General features: G+C 36.2%; 1 protein-coding gene across 1 annotated transcript in view; it reads left to right on the forward strand.

Moving 5' to 3' along the window:
* Positions 1-9,114: 9,114 nt before the first annotated feature.
* Positions 9,115-15,056, forward strand: part of galnt2 (UDP-N-acetyl-alpha-D-galactosamine:polypeptide N-acetylgalactosaminyltransferase 2) — a 112,783-nt gene continuing 106,841 nt past the window's right edge. Inside the window, exon 1 of the mRNA XM_073833967.1 lies at positions 9,115-9,315. Within this exon, the coding sequence (XP_073690068.1) occupies positions 9,220-9,315 (96 nt within the window). The 5' untranslated portion in view covers positions 9,115-9,219. The remainder of the gene's footprint in view (positions 9,316-15,056) is intronic.

Here is a 15,056-nt window from a genome sequence, read left to right on the forward strand (position 1 = left end):
TACTTTTTTAAAGCTGTTCTGCTGTGTACCATAACATTGTGTTCCTGAGATTTTCTTTGAAGAGAATTTAGATACAAAACAGGAACATCCTCAGATGCAGACTGAAGAAATGTACAACTTTATAAACACAATGGCATTACAATACAACAAAATGTTCAGCATGCACTGTACAAATGTGACTGCATTGGCAGGTCATGTTACATAGATGTGATTTTGTGAGACAACTTGTGACAGATAAAATTTACTACATTAGATTGGAAAGCCTATTTGACAATGAACACAAACAATGCCACTGAACCGAACAAAATTCACATATTTTGCTGACTATTGCTGCTAACAATGGTCAATTTCTTGTCATGTTTTGGGCTGTACTAATCGGTCATACCAAGAAAAACATTTGGAGTACTATAGACTGCCAAAAGTTATAACAAATCAAGGAGAAGAGTGCGAAAACTGTCTGAGGAACAAAAGGTGTTTGTAGTTAGCCAAACTGAACCAGGATTTCCAAGAATCTTGACAACCTTTGTGTTTGTTCTTATCATTTCCAGTCAGTTAGGTGAAATATTAGGCTAATTAATACTTTTCGTACCTATCTTCACCACCTATTAACTTTAGTTTGTCAAAATATTGAACCCTTCCTGCTTACTAAATCCTTCTCTATATGATTTAGCAGCTTCCATAGATCTTTTGCATAGTTTAGACACCATAAAGTAGCAGATCAACATATTTAGTAGATAAACCATGCAATCCATGCTGTTGTTTAAGTATCGCCAATATGGCCATGTATTCGGGTAACTGACCAAACCGTGACGCAAGTACAAACCCTCTATAACGGTATGAACATAGATATCTATTGGTACAATAGACCTACATTTCCACAGTCCACACTACAACGCGTAGTAGGCTACAAATTTATTCACTTTAAAGAGTGTTTTCTCAGTGTGGACGAAAGACCAAAACGGAAAGAAAAAGGTGTTAAAATGCATAGAGGGTTTGCACTTACGTCACGATTTGGTCAGTTACAGTACCTGGATGTGTTGCCATATTGGAGATACTCGCATGGATTGCACCGTTAATGTACTACTGAATACTTTGTTCTGGTAATTTAAGATATGTACGAGCAGTATTAATTAAGATATTATCCTAATATTTCACCTAACTGACTGGAAATGATAAGAACAAACACGAATGTTGTCAAGATTCTTGCTGTGGAAATCCTGGTTCAGTTTGGCCAACCACAAACGCCTTTTATTCCAAAGACAGCTTTTTCCACTTGAACTCCTCTAACTTTTGGCAGTCTATAGTACTCTAAAATTTTTTCCCCAGGCCGACCGATTAATACAGCCCAAAGCATGACAATAATTGACCATTTTCTGCAGCAATAATCATTAAAATATGCACATTTTATTCGGTTCAGTGGCATTGTTTATGTTCCGTGCCGCCAATATGGCCGATTGATGATGCGTCGTAAAAACACTTTATTAGTGTGGAGGGCCTATCTCAATAGAAACATATTGGAAAGCGTGTTGGAGCAGGTTGAAGCTAACATCTGCAGGACATTGGCCCTCTACACTGTAAAAAGTTTTCACCAGTTTCAGCTTAAAAACTCAAGTTTAGCAGCTGCTTTACAATTTTAAGTTAAATCAACTTAAGTAATTTCAACTCACAAGTTAAATCAACTCATTTTTATTAAGTTAAAATGATTGGTAGTTTTAAGCTGATTTAACTTAAAAAATTAAGGCAGCTGCTGAACAGGTTTTTAAATTGAAACTGGTTAAAACTTTTTACAGTGTAGGAGCAGTATTGGACAGTTCTGGTTTTGGAGGTCATGGGACAAAACTCCCAATTTCAGGACTAGTGGTCACCCTACTTGGAATTGTCATATTTTACAATGATTACAAAGATTCCCAGTAGCTCTTAAATGTCTGATGGCTAATGGTATTTTCAAGAAACTGTTGTTACACATGCTAAAGCACTTGAGGCTTTTCAAAAAGGAAATCCCTCAGGTAGTTTATCATTAGTTGTGCTTTAGTATTGCTCACAACCATGTCAGTCACACTTTTAAAAATAAATGTTCCAAAAGGGTGTTTTTGCAGTGATGCAATAGAGGAACCATTTTTTGGTTCCCCAAAATACCTTTCAGTGAACATTCTTGAAAGAACCATTTTGAAGAGCATTTTGAAAATCTAAAGAACCTTTTCTGCATTTGAAGGGTTCCATGATTGTTCAAAGTTCTTCATGGAACCATCAACGTCGCATTTTTAAGAATGTATCCTAGAGTGGAGGAATCCAAGAACAAGTTCTTGACTAAGACTAAGTTCTTGACTAAGTGGCACTTGTGGTGCTCTGTGGAATGTGTAGATGTGTGTCTGGGGGATAAACTGATGGTGGAGCTGTTTCACCACTGCTCCATATAGGGCAGTGGTTCCCAACCATGTTTGCTAGAGCACATCCAACACTGCACGTCTTAAACACACCAGACCAGAAATGGGTGTGTCAGACAAAGATGACATGGTTGGGAACCACTGCTTTAGGGGACCCGGTTTGTATCGTTAGTTATCAAGAGTTGCACCATCCTCATCACATTCACAGAAGCTCTGCAGCTATTCCTGCATGAAGTTTCCCCAACAGAGTTCAGCAAAGTCAGGTAATAGCAGGTACCCTAGAATTAGTGTCTGTAGGGGGTCTTGCACGTAAGGAAAGGAGTAGAGCGGGGCTGAAAGCATCCCAGCCGGCACCCAAGAGCTGGCAGGGATGATCAGACCAGTGGATGACGGCCAAGTCTGTTGAAAAACAGATTCGCCTCATTAGCCCTGGTGAATGCTCAAATGTAGAGCCTTAGATTCAACAAACCACTGAATGTAGAGGGAAAAAAGATATTTGCTCACAGTACACATATACAGATAGGTCATAAAAATAACTGGTGTAAGATGAAAATGATTCTGTTCACACTCACAGAGCATGGATTTCTGTCTAAAATTTCGAATAACAATTAGAATCACACATATATCAAAGGTTATAGCAACATGCGTCAGTGTGTGTTTATTATGGAGTTCCAATGTTATTTCTTGCGTTCGACCATATTTCACGCATGGCTGTACGCTTATTGTCATAACAGTCAACTGGCCTTATATCTGAGGTTAAATCGCTCAGTGTTGACATGTTTGAAAACGTGCGCCGTTATAAATATGACGGCTTGTCTTTTGGAATCAAATTGCTTTTGAATGTTATTGTTTTTTCAATCAAGGTTAAGGGTGGTCATTGACTTCATGTTGTTATAAAGTACAGCAGCCAATTTTGAGAATGCTGTTATTTCCCTATGGAGATGGAGCTTTCATAAAAACATGTTGACCTTTTATAGCCACTAGGAGATCTTTATTTTCCATAAACTCCCTGGACGTTTTTTATAATACACTCCTGGCTCTATCTCAAAACAGAAAACAGTTTATTGTTGGTTTTTGATCTTGACATAACTGTACACTGAAAATCTGTCACAGGGCGTTTATGCAGAGGGATATTCATAACAGAATAAAACGTAGTTTTGTCACCACTAACATGACAAAACAGTAGTTCCGAATTATAATCACACTCCCTGTCTAAATATGGCAGTTTAAGCATAGCCTCACCTTTCATTCTCATTTCTCCTAGCTTTCTCAAGGGATCTTCTAATCTAGAGGAAATCCTTATGACTGATTCGGGGGGACTGAAAAGAGTAGAAGGGTGGGGGAGCAATAAAGCATTACAGCCCTTTTACAAAATATGGATCCCATAGGAAATGACAAGCAGTCTCCAATTGTAGGCTACGAGCCAAATGTTCTCACAGTAAAGAGTTTTAGATGCCAAGCACAGCCACACAGTTACAGAATAATAATGATGTTTAATGACATTCTTGAGGCTTGTGTTGGTTTTTGCTAGAATCTGAAGAATGCCAGAATACTGTATTGGTCATTTGAGGTATTTTTTTCTATAATGAAGTGAGACTGACAGACTTGCAGTACATTGCGATGAGATGGATATCCGATCACCGGTCATGTAAAATCATGGCAATTCAGTTCATTGTGATACAGAAAATGGCTTAAATTGAAATAGGAATAACTTGGTGTCTGGGGACATTTTAGATGTTGCCGTTCCTATATGACATTTGAAAATCTTGATATTTAAATGGCATCCTTAGAGCTAAAGGTTATTTCATGTTTTTGATATACACTACCAGTCAAAAGTTTCTGATTGTTAAAGATTTTTAATGTTTTTTTTTAAAGAAGTATTCTGCTCACCAAGCCTGTTTGATTCAAAGCACAGCAAAAACAGTAAAATTTTAAAATAGTTTTACTATTTAAAATAACTGTTTTCTAATTTAATATATTTAAAATGTACTTTATTCCTGTGATTTCAAAGCTGGATTTTTTGCATCATTACTCCATTCTTCAGTCACATGATCCTTAAGAAAGCATTCTAATATTCTGATTTTCTGCTCAAAAACATTTATAATTATAATTATTATTATTTTTATTATGTTGAAAACAGCTGAGTAGAATTTTTCAGGTTTCTTTGATTAATAGAAAGTTCAGAAAAACAGCATTTATCTAAAATTAAAAATGTCTTTATCGTCACTTTTGATCAATTTAAAGCATCCTTGCTAAATAAATAAAAAAAGTGTGTGTGTGTGTATATATATATATATATATATATATATATATATATATATATATACACACACACACACACACACACATATATACTGACTCAAAGCTTTTAAATAGTGTAGTGTATAATGTTACAAAAGCTTTTTATTTCAGATAAATGCTGATCTTTGGATTCAAAGAATCTTGAAAAAAATGTACTCAACTGTTTTAAATATTGATAATAATAATAAAAGATGTTTCTTGAACAGCAAATCAGCATATTAGAATGATTTCTGAAGGATTATGTGACACTGAAGACTGGAGTAATGATGCTGAAAATGTAGCTTTGATCACAGGAATAAATTACATTTTAAAATATATTCAAATAGAAAGCAGTTACTTTAAATAGTAAAAATATTTCACAATAGTACTGCTTTTTTATTGGATCAAATAAATGCAGGCTTGGTGAGCAGAAGAGACAACATTAAAAACTTACTGTTCAGAAACTTTTGACTGGTAGTGTATTTTGCACATTCCTTCAGACATCAAGTTAAATTTTTTGTACTCTTATATAACCTATATATTGGTGTCATTTGTAAATAAATAAATAAATAACCTAAACCATTTACCTTATTGTGTTATTATATTTGAGTGTTCTTGGCACATCATGATTGAATCATCTGTCTATTTGTTATTTCAAAGCCATTCAATTCTAATCAATTTACAGCACACTTACAACATCAACAGCTGTCCTGGAGCAATCTGAGGATAAGTGCTTTGCTCAAGTTTGAAAAGGGATTGAATGGGGTGTCACTTGCCAGCCCAAATTTTTAACTGCAGCGCTGTGTGTACATAAAGATCCAGTCTGCAGTGCTTGTCACCGTATGAAAAGTAGGTCATTCAAGTGTTTCCTTGGAAGTGAAGCAGTGTTTCTAAATCAGCCTCGTCCTTTATTCAAATTATTAGATGGCTCAAAAACATTTTGGATATTAGGTCAAATTTTAATGAGTTAATTAAAACTGAAGAATCTGGGTTTGGCTAACTGTAGCTTACATTATTCATCACAGTAGGCTATTGATAATTTAAAGCATTTTTATCTATACATTAGTTGGCTTTTTTCCACAGGTTTTAAAAGACACCCAGTGGACCCATTTTGATAAATAAATGAATGTCACTGTCGACCGTCATCAGACAGCTATTGCAGGGACCAGCGCGGCTCATCTTGAAATCTCTGAAGGTCTCTTTCAAATATTTAAATCTCATTGAGATTCCAGCAGACATTCAGCAGAGAAGTGTAAAACTGCTTTCATTTTAGTAGAAAAAAAAAATCATTTTCTGAACCTTTTATTAAGCATCACACTTGAGCTGAGCAATGGTGCTGATACACAGGACAGTACTAAAGGGTGAAAGGTGGGAATGATTCTGGAGCAGTGGTTCTCAACCAGGGGCACCCAATAAATCTTAAAATGATTTACATTTAGTTACATCAACATAATCTTAGAGGAATAGTTCACCCAAATATTTTTTTAAAGCAATAGTTCACCCCAAAATGAAAATTAGCTGAAAATGTACTCACCCTCAGCCCATTAGGTGAGATTGTTTTTTTATTTGAGCAGAATTAGAGAAATTTAGCATCACTTACTCACCTATTGATCCTTTTGCAGTCAATTGGTGCCGTCAAATGAGAATTTAATGTTGCACTTTTTTGAAATCATTTTTTAAAGTAATAGTTCACCCCAAAATTAAACATTGCTGAAAATATACTCAGGCCATTAGATGAGTTTGTTTCTTCACTGAAGCAGATTTAGAGAATGTAGCATCACTTACTCACCTATGGATCCTCTGCAGTGAATGGGTGCCGTCAGATTCAGAATTTAATGTTGCACTTTTTTTGAATACTTTTTTTAAGTAATAGTTCACCCCAAAATGACAATTAGCTGACCCTCAGACCATCAGATGAGATTGTTACTTCACTGGAGCAGATTTAAAGACATTTAGCATCACTTGCTCACCTATGGATTCTTTGCAGTGAATGGGTGCCGTCATAATAAATGTATAGTTGCACTTTTTTTTATCATTTTTTAAAGTAATAGTTCACCCTAAAATGAAAATGTGCTAAAAAAAAAAGTACTCACCCACAGCCCATCAGATGAAATGTAGCATCACTTGCTCATCTATGGATCCTCTGCAGTGAATGGGTGCCGTCAGAATGAGAATTTAATGTTTCACCTTTTTAAATAGTTCACCCCAAAATGAAAAATTGCTGAAAATGTACTCACCCTCAGGCCATCAGACGAGATTGTTTCTTTGTTGGAGCAGATTTAGAGAAATTTAGTGTCACTAATAGTCCACCTATGGATCCTCTGCAGTGAATGGGTGCTGTCAGAATGAGAATTTGATGTTGCAGTTTTTTAAAACCATTTTTTAAAGTAATAGTTCACCCTAAAATAAAAATGTGCTGAAAATGTACTCACCCACAACCCATCAGATGAGATTGTTTCTTCACTGGAGGAGTTTTAGAGAAATTTAGCATCACTTGCTCACCTATGGATTCTTTGCAGTGAATGGGTGCTGTCATAATAAATGTATAGTTGCACTTTTTTTTTTTTTTTTCCATTTTTTAAAGTAATAGTTCACCCTAAAATGAAAATGTGCTAAAAAAAAAGTACTCACCCACAACCCATCAGATGAGATTGTTTCTTCACTGGAGCAGGTTTAGAGACATTTAGCATCACTTGCTCACCTATGGATTCTTTGCAGTGAATGGGTGCTGTCATAATAAATGTATAGTTGCACTTTTTTTTTTTTTTTTTTTTTCATTTTTTAAAGTAATAGTTCACCCTAAAATGAAAATGTGCTAAAAAAAAAAGTACTCACCCACAGCCCATCAGATGAGATTGTTTCTTCACTGGAGGAGTTTTAGAGAAATGTAGCATCACTTGCTCATCTATGGATCCTCTGCAGTGAATGGGTGCCGTCAGAATGAGAATTTAATGTTTCACCTTTTTAAATAGTTCACCCCAAAATGAAAAATTGCTGAAAATGTACTCACCCTCAGGCCATCAGACGAGATTGTTTCTTTGTTGGAGCAGATTTAGAGAAATTTAGTGTCACTAATAGTCCACCTATGGATCCTCTGCAGTGAATGGGTGCCGTCAGAATGAGAATTTGATGTTGCAGTTTTTTAAAACCATTTTTTAAAGTAATAGTTCACCCTAAAATAAAAATGTGCTGAAAATGTACTCACCCACAACCCATCAGATGAGATTGTTTCTTCACTGGAGGAGTTTTAGAGAAATTTAGCATCACTTGCTCACCTATGGATCCTCTGCAGTGAATGGGTGTCGTCAGAATGAGAATTTAATGTTGCACCTTTTTAAATATATATATTTTTTAAATAGTTCACCCCAAAATGAAAAATTGCTAAAATTGTACTTACCGTCAAGCCATCAGAGGAGATTGTTTCTTTATTGGAGCAGATTTAGAGAAATTTAGTGTCACTTACTCACTTATGGATCCTCTGCAGTATATGGGTGCCATCAGAATGAGAATTTAATGTTGCACTTTTAGTGTTTTTAATCATTCATTTAAAATAATAGTTCACCCAAAAATGAAAATTTGCAGATAATTTTGTTTGTAATTCAAAGACAGCAGTCAGAAGCAATGCTGTTTATTATTTTTTTAAATCATATTTTAAACATGTATTTATTATTTATATATATTTATTTATTATATTTAATATTCTTTGTGATTATATTAGTTTTTTTAATATGTCTATATAGTTTTTCAATTTGATTTCAGTTTTAGTTATTTTAGTATTTATTATTTATTTTATTTTGCATTTAACACATTTTAAGTAATGCATTTTTATAGGTTTGGTTTTATTTGTAGTTAACTAATAAACCTGCACATTTTTTGAAACAATTAAAATATACAAAACATTTTACATTTTTTTGAAAATGAGGCACAATATACAGTCATAAGGGCTTGGAATACATCACTGCACCACTGCTGACACATAAACTTTTTCAAGATTCATTAAACTATTCACAGTTTTATTAGATGCATTTCTGGTGATTAATTACTTACTAAGTTAAAAAATTAAAACCATTTGCTAGATTTAATAAATTAGTCATTAGTGAACAGCCGGGAAAAGACATTGTGCAGTATGTGTGCACTCACATAAGATTACACAATGTGTATATTAGCGTAAAGTGAGCGTATTTTCATATGATTTCCGTGTGAAGACAATAACTCAGTCTATAAGAAAATGTGTTTGTCAGAAATCCAGAATGAACCAAACAATGATTTCTCATCGCATCTTGAGGTACAGGCTAACGATGGATGTCTCCACCCCCACCCCTCCTCCGTCCGCGTCTCTGCGGAGCGTGATTGGATTAAAGTCGGTTACCCTTTCCCCTCTAACCCGGTGATGCTGGCTGTTTCCTGCTTCTTCCTCTATCCAACCGCTGCTGCTGGTGAATTCGTGTTAGTTGAGCGCTGTAGCCACAGCGAGACGCAGAACGTGGACGTCAGTGGCTTTTCACGGCACAAACCCCGAGTCAGCCACTGTATTCTCCCATCCAAAATCACAGCAATGCGCAGGAAATCTAGGATATTACTATGTTTCGCTGTGCTTTGGGTTCTAGGCATAGCATATTATTTCTATTCGGGGACAACGCTGAGTCGAAAGGTAGGTTTTTCTCTTCGCTTCATGTTGCATGTTGCTGGATCGCCGCTATTATAAGTTATTCGGCGTGTTTGTGTCGAAATATTTCGTTTACGGACGAATGAGGAAAAACAGTCGCCACGGCGAGAGAAGCCCAAACGTTTAAATAGCCAAAGTCTGTTGAGTGGACTCACAAAGATAGTGTTATCGCTCCGTGCTGTGATTTCACTGAGAGACTATCAAATAACCGCGTTTGTTTTCACTGAATTCAAAGCCCGTTGTGTTTCTAAAAGCCGCGTTTATTTCGAAGTCGTTTTTAAAAGCTTTGATACGCCGATTTTCGTCGGAGCGAGAGGGACGTTAACTGCTTGTACAAACAACACGAGCAGTTTCAGTGATGAATGTTACAATGTAGTGCTAAAGCAACGATTAATACATGAGTTATATTTAGTTTAGCAAATCTGAGGGCTGATATTTAGTCTGACATTTTATTCATGAAAGAGACTAGGATTCTTCTCAGTGACTTGAATCTTTTAATTACGTTCACTAAAAGATTTGAGAATCTGTCAGTGTGAGGCTTTCTGCAGTTTACGTCGTTACCAGTAGATGGTATATATTTGTGTGTGTGTGTGTGTGTGTTACTAGTCATCGAATCATTTATGATCAAAAAGTTGTATCTTTATTGAAATTTACTGAATAATGAGATCTATAGAGTTAGTCGCCATTTAAGCATATCTGAAGTAGCATGATATTCAATACAGTTAGTAGCGTGAATGTACAAGATTTCTGGGGTCAGTTGCTTCCAGTTATATTAACGGCTCAATAACAGTATAGTATAGAAATTTTACTACTTAGTCTGTGTTATTATTCTATCTCCCTATCGTGTTTTCACGACTCGTCATCAGTTGGCCATATTGGCGGCACAGAATGTAAACAATGCAACAAAACTCGGATATTTTGCTGATTATTTCAACTGAAATTGGTCAATTATTGTCATGTTTTGGGCTGTACTAATCGGCCCAGAAAAAACATTTGCCTCCGGTTTCACAGACAGGGCTTAAGCCTAGTCCTAGACTAAAATGTAAGTGTGAGCTGTTTCAGCTGAAAGAAACTTGCACTGATTGATCTTAAAATATATCAGTGCCTTTGTTTTGTCTCAGGATGCACACCAGTAATGTTTTTTTCTAAGCACATTTATAGAATTTACTTAAATGTCCTAATTGAACTATGGCCTAGTCCTGGCTTAGTCTAAGCCCTGTCTGTGAAACCAGGCCTTGGAGTACTATAGACTGCCAAATGTTATAATAAATCAAGGAGAAGAGTGCAAAAGACTGTCTGATGAAAGAAAGTGTTTGTAGTTGAAACTGAACCAGGATTTCCAGGGCAAGAATCTTGACAACATTTGTGTTTGTTCTTCTCATTTGCAGTCAGGTAGGTGAAATATTGGGCTAATTTCTTAATTAATACTGCTTGTGCGTATCTCTACCACCTATTAATTTTAGTTTGCCTTTTCCTGCTTACTAAGTCCTTCTCTATATGATTTAGCAGCTGTCACACATTTGTTCCGTGGTTTAGAAAGCATACATTAGCAAAACAACGTATTCAGTAGTACATTAACCGTCCAGTCTATGCTGTTAATTACATCTGAGTATCTCCAGTATGGCTTTGTATTCGGGTACCTGACCAAACCATGACATAAGTGCAAACCCCAAATTATTTATTGGGCTAATAGCTTATTTACACATTAAAAATTAAGAGTGTGTGTTTTTATGTGATAGGATAATACAAACACTGAAAGGTCCAGTGCATATGGACTGTACCTGTACTGTATATTAGCACTGTTGTAACAGCTGACTGTCGTATAAAGGACCTTAATCCTCCAAAAAAGACAACACATTTGCGTTTACAGTAACTTTTGATTTCTGTATCTCATTAATCATCACTTGACAGTTTGTACATATTGCACTCAGTTTTGAGTGAGGGTGGTGTACCATGAAACCACACTTTTTAGTAACGTACCATCTGTCTCGAAGGAAGTTTGCTGAAATGTCTTATCTCACAGGCGAATATTCAGCTCGTGTACTTCCCTTTATAATAAATGACACGTACTGTCTTGAGGTTTTGTTGTGTTTCGTGCTTTGTTTCCATAGCTGTCCATCAGACGCAGTCAGCCAACTCATTTTCTATTGTGAGTGCATTTGATATTGTGATCAAGGCACAATGAGGTGAATGGACCGCGCCACATTTGGGAATTGCTCCCTTATGGCATTCTGAATGTATGTAATGCAATTGTTTGTAGTGTAGTATTGATCACAGTTTGTTGTTCACAAGTCATTTTTCTCCTGAAACGCTGTGTTCTGTATGCATGGCTGGAATTACGATATACTGGACTTCAAAGACTTTGCTGCTTAACTAGTTTCTCTACCGGTTTTATTGCCATTTTATCATTTAACCTCATAATGTAAAACGACGGCTGCTTGTGGGTCCAATTTTTAAGCTTCATGTAGTGTAGCATAAGCAAGTGGCTGAACAGCTGGTTAGCAGTCCTTCATCTAGCTCAGGGCACTTCATGTTGAATTCCTCTCTACATTGAATGAGACATCGATGCTGCAGCTTGTGTTCCTTTATATCATGCTTTACACCATGAATTCATTTTATTGAAGAGGTTAAATTGACCTGACCTTTGCCTTGTCCTTTCCTGCTAGAACTGCTAGTTACGCAATAGATTTTAAACAGATGTCAAAGATCGAATCTCAGCGAGGAAATGAGTTTCTGCAACCAGCGAGGGTGGATGGGCAGTCCCGCGATGGTACCAGGGTTGCACAGATGCTCATCACGGATTCTAGTACCTTAGTTATGCAAGGGTCAGATTCTGAATATTTTCCCTATTGGATTGTTTTTTGGAGCCGCGGCTGGCCTCGGATGCGGGCAGGATAGAAAAACAGGGGGCTTTTATGTCCACCGAGAAATGTGTTTGATCTGATATCTGCTCCACAACACAATTATTGACATGCTGATTGTTCTGCCCCTGTTGGCAGGATTACAGTGGCGGTGTTGGGATGGGGCCGAACTGCTTTCAGTCACTTGTTCAAATCAAAGCTTGTTAACATCAGGATGAACCAAAGTGCATGACAGATTCGGTCAGCTCTCACAAAGCTGTGTGTGTCTTCCTTTTTTCTTTGTTTCTCCCTTTGATACCCGAGGAAAATAAGTCATTTGGGTCTGATGAGTGTCCTACAGATGAAACTGTAACGAGAAATTAAAGAAAAGCAGAGTATCTTGTTTTTTTTTTTTTTTTTTTTTTTTTTTTTTTTTTTTTTAGTGCTTGGAGACTGTGGATTTCTCATTTTCTGATGAAGGTTAAGATTGTTCAGTAGTTTCCGATGCAATATTTTACAAAACGGTGGCCGAAATAAAACTGATCTATAGAGGCACTGAATGTAAATCGAACAAAACTTGCATATTTTGCTGATTATTGCTGCTGAAAATGGCCAATTATTGTCATGTTTTCGGCTGTGCTCGTCGGTTGGACCGGGAAACAACATTTGGAGTAATTTAGACTGCCAATAGTTATAACAAATTAAGGAGAAGAGTGCAAAAAAAAGTCTGAAGAACAAAAGGCATTTGTGGTCAAACTGAACCAGGATTTCCAGGGCAAGAATTCTGACAACATTCATATTTGTTCTTATCATTTCCAGTCAGTTAGGTGAAATATTGGGCTAATATCTTAATTGAAAGTGCTTGTACGTATCTTTACCACATATTAACATGTGCCCTTCTTCTGGTTACTAAGTCCTCCTCTATATGATTAAGCAGCTTCCACACATTTTTCCACGGTTTAGACACAAATTAGTAAAACAACATATTCAGCTGAACATTAACTGTGCAGTCCATGCTGTTGATTACATCTGAGTATCTCCAATATGACTGCACATCCGGGTAACTGACCAAATCATGACGTAAGTGCACACCCTTCGTATGATATCACACTATTTAATTTAATCAAAAAATATTAAACAGAGTGCACTCTTAAAAACAAAGGTGCTTCACGATGCCATAGAAGAAACTTTTTTGTTTAAATGGCTTCATAAAAAACCTTTAACAAGAGGAGAAGAACCTTTCTTTGTGGTGAAAGAAGGTTCTTCAGATTATAAAAAGGTAAGAAAGAGAATGAACTGAATGGTTCTTTGTGAAACCAAAAATGGTTCCTTTTAAAGCACCTTTATTTTTAAGAGTGTGTAAATTAATAAAGGTTGAGAATCTGGGCATTGGCATTTTTAGCGTTGGTAAAATCAAAGTCCCACTTTTGGGCTTTGGCTTTGTGTTCAATTGACTGCTACTTTTGAGGAAAACAGAAGATTGATGTGAAATATAACAAATGCCGAAGAGCCTAAATGTAGTACTTTGGTATCCCTGTCAGTTTTGTGTGGAAGAACATCCTAGACGTTGATATATGAGGTTACGTTTTATTCACCAGAGGGTGAATTGGGTTTTAAATTTGAAGGGCAATATTTGAAGGCTTCTATATCTTCCCTGAGATGCTGTCTGCGAAAAATATCTTGCCTTGAAAATATAATGCTTTTGTAGCTCTTTGCCATAGGATGTTTTGCTTCCTCTTATCTACCAGCTGAGCTTCAAAAGACCTCAATATTTTTTTGGCTTCTTTTAAGTTGGCAACCGGATTTCACGAGATTATGTTTTGTCATCTTGTTGATTCAGCAGAGTTTAATTCCTGAGATTGAATCAGTGCCTTATGTTTTAAACAGAGCCGTGAACTAGTTACAAACTGACTGCGTTAGAGTACTTCCTAATGTTTCTACCTTTGATATGAGCAGACAAATCATATGGTTTTGGTTTTTTACAACCTGACCTTTGACAGGAACATGGTTATATGTATCCATAAAGAATTTTAAAGGCACTTTACCACAAAAGAGATCCCTCTCTCTAGTGCTGCAACTTTGGATACAATGGATAACTGAATGACTGCAGTGGTCAGAGGTCGTTGGTCAAGGTTTATGACCATGGAATTCCTCTTTCTCAGTTCACTCTGTTTTCACCAGATGCTGACAAGGGCTTTAACTGAAACGGTGAGAGTGAACAGGCAAGGCTTTAGTCATGAAAAAAATAGTTTTGGCCTTTTGTCATGAGCAGAGCTAGTTTTATCATTTTCTAATGAATGAAGAAGATGGGCTATGTTTCGAATGAAATCTGTAGTTAATGCAGAAACTTGAAGTTATGTATTTGTTTCTAGTCTTAAATCAGGCTGTTTTTCCGTGCTTTAAGTAAAGAAGAAAAGACGATTGGTTTGAGTGTCGATTGATCTAATAAGGCAATGCAATGATCTGTCACAACACATTAAAGAGCCAGTTTAAAGTTTGAATTTCTTAAATTACCATTTTAAAGCAGAGACCTTGTTCCATATCAGAAGTAACCTGTCTTTCACTCTTGTCTTTGCTCCGCAATGTGTTTTTCACTGTGTGAGAACATGTCGTGTCAGAGCGGCATTGGTTGTTATTTTGCAAAGGTTAAAATTGCTGTTTTAATGTTTTATTTGTTATTTAGCAGAAATAGAATTGTGTCCAGTTGAGTTATACTGTACTGTAACTCTAAGATTTTCAAATGAAACTATTATATTCAAATCCTTTGTAAATCAAATGTGATATTTTACTGCATTACAGAAGTTTTTTCCACAATTGTTGAAGTAATAACTCTTGACATGCAGTGATTACCTTTGAAGAATTGTCTTGTCCAAGGATTCAACATTT

Source organism: Garra rufa, chromosome 2, assembly GCF_049309525.1.
Source record: "Garra rufa chromosome 2, GarRuf1.0, whole genome shotgun sequence".
In the NCBI taxonomy this organism is placed as follows: domain Eukaryota; kingdom Metazoa; phylum Chordata; class Actinopteri; order Cypriniformes; family Cyprinidae; genus Garra; species Garra rufa.